This window comes from Gymnoscopelus microlampas, assembly GCF_963454915.1.
Source record: "Gymnoscopelus microlampas genome assembly, chromosome: 1".
In the NCBI taxonomy this organism is placed as follows: Eukaryota; Metazoa; Chordata; class Actinopteri; order Myctophiformes; family Myctophidae; genus Gymnoscopelus; species Gymnoscopelus microlampas.
In genome coordinates, this window is record NC_139962.1 from 8,179,284 (window position 1) to 8,197,253 (window position 17,970).

The 17,970-nt window shown below is 40.3% G+C and overlaps 1 protein-coding gene across 1 annotated transcript; it reads left to right on the forward strand.

Moving 5' to 3' along the window:
• Nucleotides 1-1,120: 1,120 nt before the first annotated feature.
• LOC311048215 (uncharacterized protein) lies at nt 1,121-10,693 on the forward strand. The gene is made up of 5 exons (XM_084061333.1): nt 1,121-1,341; nt 5,574-6,713; nt 7,214-7,294; nt 7,987-8,065; nt 8,611-10,693. Exons 1-5 carry the CDS (start codon nt 1,272-1,274, stop codon nt 8,786-8,788), a joined length of 1,548 nt encoding a protein of 515 aa, XP_083917459.1. The 5' UTR covers nt 1,121-1,271; the 3' UTR covers nt 8,789-10,693.
• Nucleotides 10,694-17,970: the final 7,277 nt, after the last annotated feature.

Below are 17,970 nucleotides of genomic sequence, written 5' to 3' on the forward strand. Positions count from 1 at the left end.
GGGGAAACAGACACACAGACAGACAGACAGACATACAGACAGACCCTTTCATAGACGGCTATAGCAGTGGTTCTTAAACTTTTTTCATGTCAAGGACCCCCAAATGTATATATGTTTGGCCACGTATGTTTGGCCACTGAAACATCTTGAGGTCAAGATGTTTGAATAGCCAGAGAGGTCATTCTTGAATAGCCAACGTATAAACGGATAAAATGGTTAAAATGTTTGTGGTGCTACATTAACAATTTGTTTCTGGTACCCACTCAAGGATTGAGAACCAATGCAACTCTGATGATGGAGAGGGAGGGCCACTATATTTCCACACTCACTCCAGAGGACCACATTGCATTATACTGTCGGGCAGAAACCTCTCATTCCTCTTATATTTGAACTTTAATACATTAATAATACATTAATGCCGTACTTCGCCATTCTATGTCACACAAAAATAGCAAAACTAGCCGATCTACAGTACAAGCTCAAGCTCGAACTGTACAAACAAGCTTGTACTGTAGATTTGTACTGTTTTGAGCTTGTAGATCGGCTATTTTAGCTATTTTTGAATTGGAATCCTGATTTGTTTTTGCTATGTTTTTAATTGGAATCCTGAAAAGTATATATTTTTTTTCATTTAATTTCAAATGCATTTAGTTAAACTTATGTTAACTTTAAATACATTCGACACAAACATCTTATAAAAAACTATCATTTAATACTAGTCACTAAGCTACTAATATAGACTGAAGTAATTAAAGCGGGTCATGTTTGCATGTTTGGAATTGTAACAGCTGAAATCAATAATATATCAGTATTCTGATATTAACCTGTGGGCCACATTAAGTGAAGGTGGGGGCCGCATGTGGCCCCCGGGCCGCCAGTTGCCCATGTATGGGTAATAGCCTTCACCAGAGCCATGCCATAAAAACAAAAAGAAAACATTATTATTTTTTTCAGTGGTTTGGTGGTATATTTCCCACACTGTTACAGGTGAGTTTCAGCAGAAACAGAGGGTGTGTTCTAGTTGCATGATGCTGATGATGATCTATTGTTTCACCAGAGCCACTCCCACTGACGTCTGTCTATATAAAGCCAGACTACACCTGCAGCTCAGAGTGGTCTACCTCACCGTACCTTACTCTGAACACTGACTACCTTTTATGAAGTCAGCTCCACTCATCTAAGAGGTGGGACATTAGACCATAAGAGAACCAACATTCAACTTCAATTTATCGTCATCGTCATTTTTAGTTTTCTGTACTTTCTGTGTCACGATGATGGGGACTCTACTTTTTGGAGTTATCTTTGCACTTTTGACCCCTGGCTACTCGTTACCGCTTAATGGTGAGTGAAAGTTTACACTCTCTCTATGTCTCTCTGTCTCTCTGTGTCTCAGTCTCTCTGTCTCTCTGTCTCTCTGTCTCTCTATCCCTCAGTCTCTCTATCCCTCAGTCTCTCTGTCTCTCTGTCTCTCTGTCTCTCTGTCTCTCTGTGTCTCTGTGTCTCAGTCTCTCTGTCTCTCAGTCTCTCAGTCTCTCAGTCTCTCAGTCTCTCAGTCTCTCAGTCTCTCAGTCTCTCAGTCTCTCTGTCTCTCTGTCTCTCTCTCTCTCTCTCTCTCTCTCTCTCTCTCTCTCTCTCTCTCTCTCTCTCTCTCTCTCTCTCTCTCTCTCTCTCTCACGCAAAATCACTCTCTTTGATGCTTGTGGGACTTAATTTAAAATGTATGCATTTAGCAGATGCTCTTATCCAGAGTGAAGACAGTGAAATGTGACAGTTCCTTTATCTGGATTAAAGTATTATGACCAAATATTGTCGCTGTCGGGCAGAAACCTGGTATCTCCATACTTATAACGTTTTTAAAGTTTTTTTTCTCTCCGTAAATTAATGCTAACTTCATCATACTACAGTGTCACACAAAAGTAGCAAACAATAGTGGATCTAAAAGCTCAAAATGCATCACATGTTGAGCTTGTAGATCGGCTATTTTTAAATATACTTTTGAATTTTGAATCCTGAGAAGTAACAGTTTTACCTGACGGGGAAGAGATGCTGCTGCCTATACAAAGCCATGTTGCATTTAATTCCCAATAGAAAGTCTAGTTTAACACGCATGCACACACACACACACACACAGGCAAACATGACATATGCCATATCGTTGCGGTCAGGAGGAAACCTTGTATGTCCCAAACCGTTACTTTAAAAAAAAAATGTACAAAAGAATAACCTGTAGTTTTTACGTAATCACAAGCTCTTGTTCATCGATAGTGTCTTTCTCGATGCGTGTGTGTGTGCGTGTGTGTGTGCGTGTGTGAGCGTGCGTGTGCGACTGTGCGTGTGCGACTGTGCGTGTGCGTGTGTGTGCGTATGTGTGCGTTGCACCTGTGTACGTTCACGTTTGTGTGTGCGTGTGTGTGTGTGTGTGTGTGTGTGTGTGTGTGTGTGTGTGCCCCCGTGTGTGCATGTATACGTGTCTTTGTCAGACTACACTTTCTACTGAGAAATGCAGTGCACATACCTGGTGGCTTTCTGCTCACGAACTAGAGTATTCTGCAACAGTTCACAGCTTGCTCTCTCTCTCTCTCTCTATCTCTCTCTCGTGCGCTCTCTCCCTCCCCTACACCGTGAGTCAGCTCTCTCTCTCTCTCTCTAAAGTTCACCTGAGATGCTCCTGGTGTTTCATCAGGCGTGTAGAGCCTGCCTCACGTCTCCAGACTCTCTCTCTCTCTATCTGTAAGAATGTCCACTCCGGGCTCCTGTTACATCACACACACACACACACACACACACACACACACACACACACACACACACACACACACACACACACACACACACACACACACACACACACACACACACACACACACACACACACACACACACACACACACACACACAGGGGGTCTTTCTTTGTAAAAGTGCTGAGCAGCTCCAGAAAGTGCATTAATGCCTATATCCCCTATCGGCGTTGTTGAGCGAAAACCTCATATCTCCGAAACTGTTACTTTTCAGGATTCAAATTCAAAAATAGCAAAAATAGCAGATCTACAAGCTCAAAACGTGTCGCTTCGCGACACGTTTTGAGCTTGTAGATCGGCTATTCTTTGCTATTTTTGTGTGACACTAGTAGTGTGAGAAAGCAGGGCATTAAATAACAGTTAAAATATGGAGGTATGAGGTTTATGCCTGACAGAGAGCAGTTCTGCGTGCACGTCTGGCTGAACAATATGTTCATGGTGATCGCCCACACACACTGAACATGACTAGACACAGATGGAAGATGGAGATATTTACACTGGAACCTGATAGGATTTCTGACTTGGACATATTTAGTATTCATTCACTTTTCTTTGAGAATGCATAGTATAGTATACAGACAGTCCACACAGACAGTGGTGTAAAGTAACTATGTACATGTACTCAAGTGCTGTACCTAAGTACACTTTTGAGGATTTTTTTTTACTTTACTGGAGTATTTGCCATTTTCTGTACTTTTACTTCTACTCTAGTTACTAGTTACTTTTAAGATATGAATTATGATATTAAACATACATTAACCACTTTAGCCCTATTTCATACAGGCTATTTGAAAATTGCCGATCTACAAGCTCACAACGCGTCGAATCACAACGCCCTGTGAGCATGTAGATCTGCTCTTTTCAAACATTTTAGTATTTTTTACTGTTGGTACTTTAAGTACATGTTGATGCCAATACTTTTGTACTTTTACTCAAGTCAATTCTGGACTTTTACTTGTAACAAAGTATTTCTATAATGCAGTATTGGTACTTTTACTTAAGTACAGAGTTGTAGTACCTTGTCCACCTCTGCAAACAGATATTTTAAGAATTAAGTAAGTAAGTAAGAAAGTATTCTTAAAGTTTAAACCATAGGTTTAAATTGTTACTAATCAACTAATACTTAGTTTATTCATGTCTCTCAGGGCTCCTGTTTTCCCTCTACACTAAATATCTTAGCTGTACAGCTCGGGCGCATTGTGAGCTTGTAGATCAGCTCTTTTCATGGAATGTTTGCACCACAATAGCGACCCTGGGGTTTTATTCGTTCAGGTGTTTACTTGTCTTGAGAAAGTATAGGCAAACAAAGCCCAAATGGCTATTTGAAATGGCACCAATAACCGTTACCTTAACAGTGAAAACGACTGTTTTGAAATTGGAATAAAGAATGCTTTACGAGAAAAAAAAACAATTTCCACCATGATTGATAGGCTCTATGCACAGCAGCCATTTTGGAGAAAAAGTGGGCCTCTTCTGACTTCCTTCACAGGTGTTACCAATGATACTAATTAAGGCTCTGTTCCATTTAGTGTGGCATAGTGGTTGTCTTATTTTCAAGGACCCCCATAACTCTCAGAGTTACACACCCACCATAAGGTGCCATTTGGGAACCAAAATGGAGTGTTTCTATAGCGAGCCAACATGCACGATATCAGCACCCTGACCAGAATGGAACAGAGCCTTCATTAGTATCATTGGTAACACCTGTGAAGGAAGTAAGAAGAGGCCCAATTTCTTTCCAATATGGCTGCTGTGCATAGAGCCTATTGCATCCCTGGCACCATCTGCATTATCTAGAATGTGGCGTCCGTCTCCATATTCTAGAACAGGGGTGGAGAGGGCCATTATATTGCATATACTGTCGGGCAGAAACCTCTTATCTCCATCATTCATTTAAACTTGTATCTTAATTAATGCCCTACGTCGTCATTCTACTGTATGTCACACAAAAGTAGCAAAAATAGACGCTATTTTTGCTTTTTTTTATTGGAATCCTGAATTATTGTTTGCTATGTTTTAATTGGAATCCTGAAAAGTAACATTTTTATTTTATTTTAAATGCATTTAATTATACTTATGTTAACTTTATGGACTTAAATACAAAGACATCGAACATAAAAAACACAATAGCATTTTAAAACTAGTCATTATAGACTGAAGTAATTCAAGCGGATCATGATTGCATGTTTGGAATTGTAACAGCCGAAATCAATAATACATCAGTATTCTGATATTAACCTGCGGGCCGCATTAAGTGAAGGTGCAGGGGCCGCATGTGGCCCCCGGGCCGCCAGTTGCCCATGCATGTTCTAGAAGAGTCTACGTGCTGCAGTGCAAATCCTGAACATGATTAACATCAGTTTGCGTGAGACAGGGGAGCGGGGGAGTTACTCAACTTATCCATGTAGTTATCGCGTGCCAAAAGCTTGCGTGGCATGCTTTAATGAAAATGAACAATTTGACGAGATTGCCACTCCTTTGGTTAACACACAGGAATGATTAGTCAGTTAAGTAAATCAATACTTGAGCAACTGACTCACCTGGCTCACCGCTCCTTATCAAACAGGCCTCATTACAGCTACGACAAGTTTATACAAGCACTCTGTTCTGTTTGCTGCTTAAGCTCTTATCCTTAGATCTTATACAAAGCTCTTGTGAATTTCCTTTCCCTCCAGGTCAGGGCACGATGACGCAACACAACGTACTGTAGGTTAAACACTTTGCGGTGATGTTGAAGTTTTTTTTTTCCCCTTTCTTTCTCCATTTGTCACACAGCCGTCACGGAGCTCCCGGCGGCCAACGCGGAGGAGGAGAACGTGATGCGAGAGGCCGTGAAGGACGGCTTCATCTTGGGCAACGCCTTCCAGACCGAGGCCACCAGCGAATCGCCCAGAAGTAGCGGCGGCAGCGGCAGCGGCAACGCAACGACGTCGGCTCAACTCCCAGACGACGGCCAGCCGCCCACGGACGAAGCCGAGGAAGGCAGCGTCCCCACCGCCTCGGACGAGTCCGACCCGACGGAGGCCAGCGGGATGTTCGAGGGCAGCGCCGACTTATACACCACCACGTCGTCCAGCCAAGCCCCGACTCTCACCTCTACCTTACCCAGTAGTGCCACCACCCAGGGCTATTATAGTATTTCCTCAGAGTCACATACAACAACCACTACAGACCCCAGTACGACAACCATCGGTGTAACCCTTGCACCCAGTCTTACAGAAGAACATGACGTAACAGACTCTACGACTAGCAGCGCTGCACGACACACGTCTACGTCTATATCTACGTCTACGTTTATGTCTGACTTTATATCTAAGTTTATGTATATGTTTATGTCTACGTCTACGTCTACGTCTATGCCTACGCCTACGTCTACTTCTACGTCTATGCCTACGTCTTCGTCTACGTCTATGCCTATGGTGCCTATGTCTATGTCTACGTCTATGCCTACGTCTACGCCTACGCCTACGTCTTCGTCTACGTCTATGCCTATGCCTATGGTGCCTATGTCTACGTCTACGTCTACGTCTATGCCTACGTCTACGTCTACGCCTACGTCTTCGTCTACGTCTATGCCTATGGTGCCTATGTCTATGTCTACGTCTATGCCTACGTCTACGCCTACGCCTACGTCTATGCCTACGTCTACGTCTGCGTCTACGCCTACGTCTATGCCTACGTCTACCTCTATGTCTATGTCTACGTCTATGTCTACGTCTATGCCTACGTCTACCTCTATGTCTATGTCTATGTCTATGTCTACGTCTATGTCTACGTCTACGTCTATGCCTACGTCTACGGTTGCTGCTGCTGTCAGTAACGACATCGATCCGAGGTTGACCACTACAGGGTCACATCCAGAACCCGAGGAACCCGAGCTGGAGGAGACGGCAAGACCAGACAATGAACTTCCAGGTAAATACCGTGGAGCCGTGGAGTCAATCTTTATGGGAGTGGTGGTGGAAAAAGTATTCCCATTTTTTTACTTAAGTAAAATTATTAATACAAAAGTTTTGGTATCAAAATGTACTTAAAGTACCAACAGTAGAAAGTACTCATTATGCAGAATATCACATTTCACAACTTTTCAGCATTTCAAATGTATAATCATCTTTTAAAAATAGCAAATCCACAAGCTCACAATTGCATTGTGAGGTTGTAGATCTGCTATTTTCAAATGGCCAAAATGTATATAGGGCTGAGGTGGTTAATGTACGTTTAGTAATAATAATCGAAATCTACAAAGGAACTAGTAACTCAAGTTTTCTAATAATTGTAGAGGAGTAAAAGTATAATATTTGGTCCATTTGGTTCCATGTGTACACTTTGAGAACCACTGCTTTGTCACTGCTACTATACGTGTATGAGTGTTAATAGCTGTTTGTTTTTACCCGGTCGTTTTCTGGTCCCTATAGGTCTCGAGCCACAGACTCCACAGTCGGTATCGGATCCAGCAGACAATAATAGAGCTAAGCAGGAAGACCGCAGATCATCAAGTAAGTCCAGAGCAAGACTGCTGCTGAGAGGCTGCAATGGTAGAAAATATATTAGTTGATATAAATACATACACACACACACACACACACACACACACACACACACATTGACAGCACATTTTGTTTTAGTTTTAGTGATAGTCATTTAGTTTTAGTGATATTTTAGTCATCTGAAATGTTTTAGTTTTTGTCTAGTTTTAGTTGGCTAAATATCATAAGATTATAGTCGACTAGTCTAAATCTATAGTTGATTTAGTCAACTAAAATGTATTTCGGCGGTGCCTTGATGGCGTCGTAATAGCTGATTCTACACTAGGTTGCATACTGAAAATAGCAGATCTACAAGCTCACAACACGTTGCAGCGTGACGCGTTGTGATGAGCTTGTGAGCTTGTAGATCTGCTATTTTAACACCGGAGCGCAAGCAAACATAAAATGACTTGTCTTTTAGTTTAACTGGATCTCTTCTCCACTAGTCCCTCACTAACATTTTAGTCTAGTTTTTTATTTGTTGACGAAATTGTCAATATATTTAGTCATAGTTTTAGTCATCGTAGCTTGTTTATTTAGTGTTCATCAGTGAAAAAAGGTAGTCGACAAACATTTTTCATCATGGTTTTAGCAGACGAAATCAACACTGGCCGTACCTACAGAACAATGCATTGATGTATACATGTCTCTTATGTTGCCAGGTTGGATGATCATCACCGCCTTTGTTGTTGGCGTGGCTGCAATGGTAGTCGTCATGGTCGCCATAGCAACCAGAGACAGGTACGATTTCAACAGTTACTGCATGTACACATATTGTCATAAAGCTGTGGTTCTCAAAGTGGGGTCCTGGGACCCTCAGGGGTCCTTGAGGGGGTTCTATAGGGGGTCCCCAGCAAAATGAGGAATGTTTTTTTACAATACTTTGGCTATTCAAAAACAACACAAAACACTTAAAATAATAATAAAACAAAAATGTAATCTCCTTTTATGGGGGTCTATGGCACAAAACATTTTTCAAATGGGTGTCTGCAACCAAATAAATCTGAAAATGTTTGAGAACCACTGTCATAAAGAATATCTATATATTTTAGTATTGGTATTGTTTCTCAACCCATGCTTAACTTTTTTTTTATACATTTTAGTCTTGTACCTTGGACCTTGGAGTAGTTAGAAAAGTGCTGCATACATCTGAGCTATTAATATTATTATAATAATTATTATCATTATTATTATTTAATACTATCATTATCATTATCATTATCATTATTATTAGTAGTAGCAGCAGTATATTAATGTTTTTCCCCCCTAATAACTTGCACCCTTAGATGGCGTGGAACACCAAAGCAAGTGTCTAACGCAGAGGAGAGCAAGGCCAACGGCAGCAACCAGCAGAGGGAGCTAGAGATGGAGACGTTCCTGGAGAAAGGAACGCCCAAGGAAGACCAGGAGGAGTACACCGTCATCCCCCTGAACGAGTTCCCGGAGAAACAGGCTCTTCAGTGACACTCTGAGGTACAGACCTTCTTCTGAGGGACGTGGTGACCTCCTTCTCTGAGGGGAACGCGTGACAGAACGGAAGGGCTGGATGTTTGGGAGCTAAAAGAATGTAAACTCGAGTGCAGGACTGCCGTCGCCGTTGAACAAAACAGGCTTCTGTGAATCTTCAGGGCTCTGAGCCCCCACAAGCAGCGCTAGGAAAACCAAAACTTTATGTTTAGCGGACTTTTCAAAAACGTTGACATCTGTGTTTATTATTATTATGATCTCTGTCAGGCCAAAGGCCTGGAGCGGAGATTATGTTTTCAGCCCTTGTTACAGTACAGTATGTGTCTGTTCGTCTGTCTGTGTGTTCGGGGCCAATCTCAGAAACCGTTGGACCAATCAGTGCTGTACTTTTTCATGCACGCAGCCAGTACGCCGAGGAAGTACTTCCGCCCCACAACTTTTCCAAAATCGGCCTCATAGTGGCACTATACCAGCCCACTCTATGTTTTGGACTATAACCCTTGAACCATAGGTTGCAGTGGTGGAAAGTAACTAGGTACATTTACTGAAGTACAGCACTTAAGTACAATTCTGAGGTATTTGTACTTTACTTGAGTATTTCCAATTGTCTATACTTTTACTTCTACTCCACTACATCTCAGAGGCAAATATTGTACATTTACTCCACTACGTTTATTTGAAAACTTTTGTTACTAGTTACTTTTCAGATATAAATGATGATATAATGAAACATAAAGTACATTAACCACTTTAGCCCTAATTTGTACCTAGACTATATGAAAATAGCCGATCTACAAGCTCACAACGCGTCACGCGTTGTGAGCTTGTAGATCGGCTATTTTCAAATATTTAGTACTTTTGCTTTTGGTACTTTAAGCACATTTTGATGCCAATACTTTTGTACTTTTACTCAAGTCAATTTTTAATTCTGGACTTTTACTTGTAACAGAGTATTTTTATATTGCAGTATTGGTACTTTTACTTAAGTAAAGAATTTGAGTACTTTTTCCGCCACTGATAGGTTGTACAATCAAACAGTATCTTTCCCTGAATTCCTTGAATCATGATGCATTATGATGCAACTCCCCATATAGCCACACCCATTTCCACCTAACAAGATTTTCAGTTATTACGCATTTTCTACAAAACACACGTATTTGCTCCTCCTCCTACAGAACCCCAAAAAGCTCTTACACATCATGACCATAGGTGTCACAAATGCAAAAAAAAAGTTGAACCATATGTTGTATTAATGCCTTTTCCCTAACGGCTTCCTCGGGTCCTGACGGCTGCAACTCACCTCTTACACAGCCCCTGGGTAGGGCCACCCGACCAGGCGGAGATATGCACTCCGCAGAACAACACCCCTTTATCAAGGGTTGACATATTTATTGTCATATTTTCACATACATAATGTTTTTCATAACGCAAAGTGGTCAGTTACGAAGAAGAATACCATTCATCAAAATTCACCTTTTTGTGTTTTTGTTGTTTTGAAAATTGCACTGTTTCGTTTTCTGTTGAGTTTACTTGTTTCATTGTATTGTAAATAATTGTGGGAATAGTACGTTTTTAAAACATTAAATGTGGTTAAATACATATTCAGTACATGCACCGGATGTGCTTAATAGTATTTTGTATTGTGAGGTTCTTTGTATGATATTAACTTACTTTCTAATAACTTAAGTAATGATTTCCCCATACATAATGTATGTTCTTAGTACTGAGCATTATTCAGCATATTGATTTTCTCTTGTCTATGGGCTAGAGTTTCTAGGTCACTGCTATGACAATAAGGTTTGCGCTTGTACAATGAATGTGTGGATTCCAAGATCACTGCACGACCTCTGGAATCGTGCCGACAAACTAACACGTTTGAGAAATAAACACAGAGGCACCATTCATCTATTTGTCATTTATATTTACCCCCTAGGTATTACAACATTTAGACGGTCCATTTGTCTGACAGATAATGTCTGTTTTGTGTTGCTGTTTGTACATCGTACAGCACTAAATACCTGGAGGTCAGTTAGCAATGACATCAGTTAACGATGCTGTCAGTACAAGCAGAAAAATGAAGGTTCAAAGAACCATTAACTATACAGAACTAAAGAACCATTTTATTTAGTGAATGGTTCTTCATGTTCCTCATATGGTTCTAGATAATTATTTTCAGTGGTGTAAAGTAACTAAGTACACATATTCAAGTACTGTACTTGTAAAAAATGTTCAATAGTGGAAGGTGTATGTTGTTAGGTGTGACGCACTTCTTTCCTTTTGTTTGTTTTATTTTCACACTAGGGGGTTACAGGATATGCAGTTTAGTTGTGTGTGGTTTTCTGTATATCAGACAAAATACAGAAGGAGAAAAGTTACCCACATGTGAACAAAGTAACATAAACATAATTCGGTTATACTGCACATCAAACATCCAAACTCAAAAACAAACTTACTTATAATGGACGCACACACTGCAGCCTCCGCTGCTGCTCTCTGCACCAGACCTGACACACTGACCAAACACTTGATTTTAAGGGTGCATGGGATTGGAAATCAAATCAACAGCAGGTGCAACTAAATGGCCAATTAACTGCTGTGCACTCAGCACACATTGAAGTGAAAAACAAAGGGTCCATTTTGGAGGAAAAACAGAAACAATACTACTAAACTTAGAGTTTGGGGAATCTTCTTAACAGTACTTAAGTATAATACTTAGAGCTTGTAGATCTGCTATTTTCAAACATTTTGTACTTTTACTTTTGGTTCTTTAAGTATATTTTGATGCCAATACTTTTGTACTTTTACTCCAGTAACATTTTGAACACAGACCTTTTACTTGTAACAGAGTATGTCTACATTGCGGTATTGAACAAATTGATAACTTTTTCCACCACTGATATTTTTTGGGGTCAGATTTCTTTTAGGAACCCAGAAATGGTTCCTCAACGAGTGATGGTTCTTTGAGGAACCTTTAAACCACTATAGTGTGTCTCTTTTCTGGGTATGTTTTAGGTTTAAAATTAGGTGAAAATGTACAATCTTCAAGCTCACAACAGTTTGCATCGTGACGTGTTGTGAGCTTGTAGATCGGCTATTTTTTTTAGGGGCCAAGTGACCCTGGAGGACACCGGTCGTGGTTCTTTATAGCATTGGTTCTCAAAGTGGGATCCGGGGACCCCCAGGGCTCCTTAGCGAGGTACCAGGGGGTCCCCAGCAAAATTATTTAATATAGCGTCACAATCATTTTGACAACTTTAACCATATTTCATACTTTGGCTATTCAAAAATAGCAGATCTACAAGCTCATAGCGTGCCACGCTATGAGCTTGTAGATCTTCTATTTTTGAAAAATCCCTGGCACAAAATATTTTTGAGATGGGGGGTCCACAGCCAAATACATCATTGTGGGGGCCCTTGACATGACAAAGTTTGAGAACCATCGCTTTATAGAACCCAGGGGTTGACACTATAAGGTCTCAGAGGGACTTGGGGTCATGTTCTACTTGCCCAAAGGTCACGCCCACTTGCCTGAAAGCTAAATTGTCCATTATAAAGTAATAGGTGAAATTTGATATTACCATTCATTTTAACACTTATTTCTTTTACTTTCTACTTGTAAATTCCATACCTCAATATTTATACCAAATATCTTGATAGCTATATAATATGACAGTGGGTTCACACTTATTATCTTATATTTTTAAGTGTAGCAACAGTGCTTAAAAAAAAAGAAAGAAATGTGTCGCTTCACGCCGCGTTTCCAGCTTCTGGATTTGCTACTTTTGAGGCTTCCGTGTGACGCTGTAGTGTGATCAAGTAGGGCGTTCATTTGTGTTCACAAAAACACCCAACATTTGAATATAGTGATAAAAGGTTTCTGCCTGACAGCAATGACATTATAGGTCAACTGTGCTCTCATTATTTTATTATTCCTGTTCTACCTGTTGTCACATAACGGAGGCCATGTCTCTGACATGGGTTACAGAGCACACAGCTGTCTGTGACACACCTCACTTGGGGAATGTGGGTATCTTTATGGGGAATAGGCTCTATTCACAGCAGCCATATTATGAAGACATTCACAGGTGTTACCAATGATACTAATGAAGGCTCTGCTCCGTTCTGGTCAGACGGCGTCAGGGTGCTGATATTGTGCATGTTGGCTGACTGGAAACACTCCCAAATGGCCCTTTACGGGTGTGTAACTCTGAGAGTGTACAAATGGAACCAAATGGACCCTTACGGGTCCATTTGGTTCCATTTGTACACTCTCAGAGTAATGGGGGTTGTGGAAATCTGAAATTCAAAAATCTGAGAACTACTGTGCTACGCTAAATGGAACAGAGCCTTCATTAGTATCACTGGTAACACCTGTGAAGGAAGCGATAATATGGCTGCTGTGCATAGAGCCTATTTGGGGATCTTTATAGCCAAACTTGGGCATATATCAGTGGTCTTCAACGTTTTTCAGGTCAGGGACCCCTTAGCAGAGAGAGAGAGAGAGAGATGAAGAAGGGACCCCCACATACAAAATTGTGTTGCAGATTCAACTTTTTCATAGATTTCATAGATAGATTCATAGACTATATCGTCAGTGTGTAAATGCATGCGTTTTGTTCTTTTCAGACATTTAACCACTTAAACCTTCAATACTTAGTACTTGATTTGCTCAATTGATTTGAATTGATTTTACCACACCAAACCTCTTTGCCGAAAATAGCCGATCTACAAGTGCAAATGTTCCCCTCAGAATAGGGATGCTAGGGTTCAAGTGGTTAATGTAAAAAAAACAGTACTATCACACAAAGATTTGGCGGACCCCCTGCAGTTGCTCTGAGGACCCCCTAGGGCTCCCGGACCCACCTGTTGAAGACGCCTGGCATAATATGTTTTCGAGACAAACACACTGACACACGGAAAACGTCTCCAACTTTATTATAATAAGATGATCCCTTTCAACCCCGCCCACATTCACATAGCCAACCAATCAGAGCAAGCATACAGCTACAGTCAATGACACAGACAGTGTCAGACCTCATGGACATAGCATATACATTATTGGACCAATATGTGTATATTGAGTCAAACAAAAGAAAACGAAAAGATATAAAATAGAAGTTAAATGACCTAAATATACATTTGACATTCATACAAAAGTCTAACCCTTTTTTTTGTTGTTGTTGTTGTCATATCAGGCCAGTTGAGACTACGGAACAAAGCTTTATGTACAGCAAAGGGCTATAAGGAAGTCAATTATAAAAGGAATAGATATAACAAATTATGGGTTTTTAGCAATGGATTCAGGTTAATCGTCGCTGTTGCTGGGTAGAAACTTTGTATGTCCAAAACTTTTTTTTTAGGAAATGGGGGGGGGATAACCTGTGTTCCAATGGATCCAATGTTAACCCATAAAGACCCGGGAAAGCAGCATCTGTGTCATTTTAAGGTTTCTTCGGCTATTCAAAAACAGCAGATATACAAGCTCATAGTGCGGCACTCGGTGCCGCACTATGAGCTTGTATATCTGCTGTTTTTGAATAGCCAAAGACGTCTAAGAATGACACACAGATAGATGCGTTCCCGATCTTTATTGTGGAGATATAAGGTTTCTGCCCGGCAGTGCCATTATGCAGTAAGACTAGAGGACAAAGAGCTTTTCTATTTCGGAGTGATACCGTCCCTGAGCCCAAACACTTTATGGCTAAATTTGGTGTAGCTGGAAATAGGCCTAATGTGCGGCTGCCAGAGATAATGTTTTGACAAGCTGCAATCTTGTCTTTCGTTTTAACCCATTCAATCTGGGGAAGGCATCTCGTGTCACTTTAGATTTATTTGGCTACTAAAACATTGCAGATATACAAGCTCATAGAGCTATGAGCTTGTAGATCTGCTATTTTGTTTTGTTTTTTTCAAATCGCAAACATTTGTGCAAATCTTTAAATGGATATTTTCTAAAGCAAACTTTTGTAAAATATTTTTGTTCCAGGGACCCCCCCAGAAGCAAAGATTTGAGTTACAAATCTAAAAATATATATAATTATTCAAAGAATTGCACACATCTTTTCAAAAATAGCAGACCTACAAGCTCATAGCGCGACACTCGATGCCGCGCTATGAGCTTGTAGATCTGCTGTTTTTGAATGGCCAAATAAATCTAAAATGTCAGAGACGCTGTAAATTTTCAATTTGACTTTACAACCAAGTGCTTAAGGTATCATTTTTTTCTGTTATGGATCCATCATATCTGATTATTTGGTACACTCTGTGCCATTTACAGTAAAAATATACATATTATCTACAGATACAGACAATCATTCTGAATAAACAGTTGGAACTGAATAACCTACAGTATGTGAGAGAGCTACTGGAACCACTATAGGCTATATTATAGGACAACTGCACTGGTCTATAGTTTTAACTTATTGTTATCATTTTTTTAATATACAGTAGGCCTAGTCTTCTATTTTATAGAAATGCATAGCAAAAGGAAATCACAAAAAGTGCCAAATTCTACACAGTTGAAGAATACATTTGAGCTACATAGAATATATACACAAAGTGCAAGGAGGCACTTTAAACATGAAAATATAAACTGGTGCAAAATAATTCCGCAAAAATATATGCATATATTTATATATATATAATCCAGTTTTGTCGCTGAACATGAAACAGCTTCCTCGTATAAAACTCTAAATGGTCTTGATGGTAACATCCAGGGACGTGCACAGATAGACTCTAGGTGGTGCTAGAGCACCTGCCCTTTGCCCTCTTGACCAGAAGTGCCCTTTTGAAAAAAAATTAAAAAACACGTTTTTTTTTCTTTCAGTTTACAGCAGGGGTCTTCAACAGGGGGTCCGGGACCCCTAGGGGGTCCTCAGAGTTACTACAGGGGGTCTGCCAAATCTTTATGTGATATGATTTTTCTTTTTACCATAAACACTCGAAACCTAGCATCCCTTTTCTGAGGAGAACTTTAGCCAAAAATAGCCGATCTACAAGCTCACAACGCCTCGCGCTGCGAGGCGTTGTGGGCTTGTAGATCGGCTATTTTTGGCAAAGAGGTATAGGTGTAGAGGGAAAAAAGAGCAGACCAAGTAAACAAAAAAAAGTATAATTTACTTGAGCACCTGCCCCTCTGTGCACGCCACTGAGAATAGTCCATGTCCACGTGTATGCTACACAGATCAGATTAATGCTATACTTAGATTGCAAGCGCTTGTTTGTGTATTTAACATGCACAGCCTGTTGAACCATTCACTGCATGAGCCATGGAGTCGTTTTACAAGAAAGGCCCAGCCTTACTCCTCAAGATTGTATTTAAAGGGGTAGTTCACCCCAAACTATCAATTACTATTTTTTTTCTTATTCAATATTTCAATATGTAAAAAAAAACACCAAAACAACTCTGTGTAATCATTGAATGGACTACTACTGTCCAGGTTATACGTGATCGTTTCAAACATAGCAATGCTTTCGTTAAGATTGGCCTCCTATTTACTTAAATATAATATTCCAATATATTATATTGGAATATTGGCTCAGGAATGCAAGACAAAAAAAGATCCATGAATTCAAGGCTTCATGGGGCGAGTAATTGATTTTCTTCTTTTTTCATGTACTTTTTGAGGTGAACTAGCCCTTTAAACTGGCTGCTGCAGAGCGACAGAACTTTACTTTTTATCTCATTTCATTTTAATTAGATCCCACGTCAGTCCTAATACTCTATGATGTCATAATGTCCAGCAATGTCATTGTCATCATACGGACTGCACTTTGCTGTTGACATCTTCAAGGCAATGTTGTCCATTCTTTTTTTTGCAAAGAAATACACAGTTTTGAAACAAAACAACAGAGCAGTGCACCGGCACCGCTGAGAGTACGAGAGACACAACCCTTTGAATGTTAATTTCACACTATCTCTCTTTATCTTGCGGTCTCTCTCTCGCTCTTTCGCTCTCTCTCTCTGTCTGCAGCACGCGCACACACACACACACACACATACACACACAATTGTTCCCATACGAACACAAACTTAGTGATTCACAATAAACAGACAAAAAAAAACAGAACACATTCAGTGCTTGTGCATTAGAACAACGGTTCTTAACCCCCGGGTCAGGGGACCAGCAACGGGGTGGGCAAATCTATAACTCTGACAGCGTACGAAATGGAACCAAATGGGTCCATTTGGTTCCATTTGTACGCTCTCAGAGTCACATTAAAACACATTTCACAGTGTACTGTCGATTCGGGTCCCCGAAGATTGAAAAACAACAATGCATCACAGGAAAAAACTCCAACACTTTATCGTGTGGCCTTGGCCCTGGACTCTCTGCAGCACAGCCTGGACAGGTTGCGTCGGTAGCTTTTGTTTATAAATAATTACGCCTGGTGTTATTTGGAGGCCATATCCACTGAACTCCTCTTACAGACTTACAGTAAGTCCAAAGACATAAGCCCTGGCGCTTAGGTCTGGACCATGTGAGCTGACGACAACAATAAACACGGTTGACTGTTTGACTTAAAGGATTATTAGAGGTTAATGCAGTTACCTCAGCAGCCTGAGGTTTGTTCATACAGTACTGACTGACTGACACACGAGGTCTGTGTGTTTGTTCTTAGTTAACTTCAGGACACTGCATTGTGGTGCCTTCTGTCAAAACCTATTTGGTTTAATATTTTTTAATGATTTAATTTTTTTTTATTTATTTTTTTATTTATTTTCCAGAAGGCAGAGGGTTGTGGAAAAAAATGTATTCAATTGAAATCAGATAACGACGACCAATCATAATTGGTCATTGAAAATAAAATGAAAATCGAAAGTTAATGGGATAAACTCGAGAAATATAAGAAATTACAGGCCGACATTGCTCTTGTGAAAATCAATTAAAAACAGATTTTCAACTCTGATTTAGACCTTGTGTGGTCATATAACTGGCAACAAGGCCATGATCCCATGAACACAAACTATATCAAGTCTGCCTCTCAAATTAGAAAACAAAAAAAGGTGATCAATCCACTACCGCCCCCTGCTGAGCAGGTGGAGAGAAGACTGTCCATGGACCATGTTTTTTTTGGGGGGTTTATTGCAGATGTCGTACTGTGTGTAGCTGTAAGTTAGAATCTTTTTAGAAGTTTGTGTCTTTCGTTTGTTTTGCGGGGAAAGCTGGTGGAACTCC

Bases quoted from the DNA above. Each gene is read 5' to 3' on its own strand.
- LOC311048215 (XM_084061333.1), top strand. From the start codon at position 1,272: ATGATGGGGACTCTACTTTTTGGAGTTATCTTTGCACTTTTGACCCCT. The intron at 6,714-7,213 runs GTAAATACCGTG...TGGTCCCTATAG, and splicing joins ACCAGACAATGAACTTCCAG to GTCTCGAGCCACAGACTCCA. The intron at 7,295-7,986 runs GTAAGTCCAGAG...TTATGTTGCCAG, and splicing joins GGAAGACCGCAGATCATCAA to GTTGGATGATCATCACCGCC.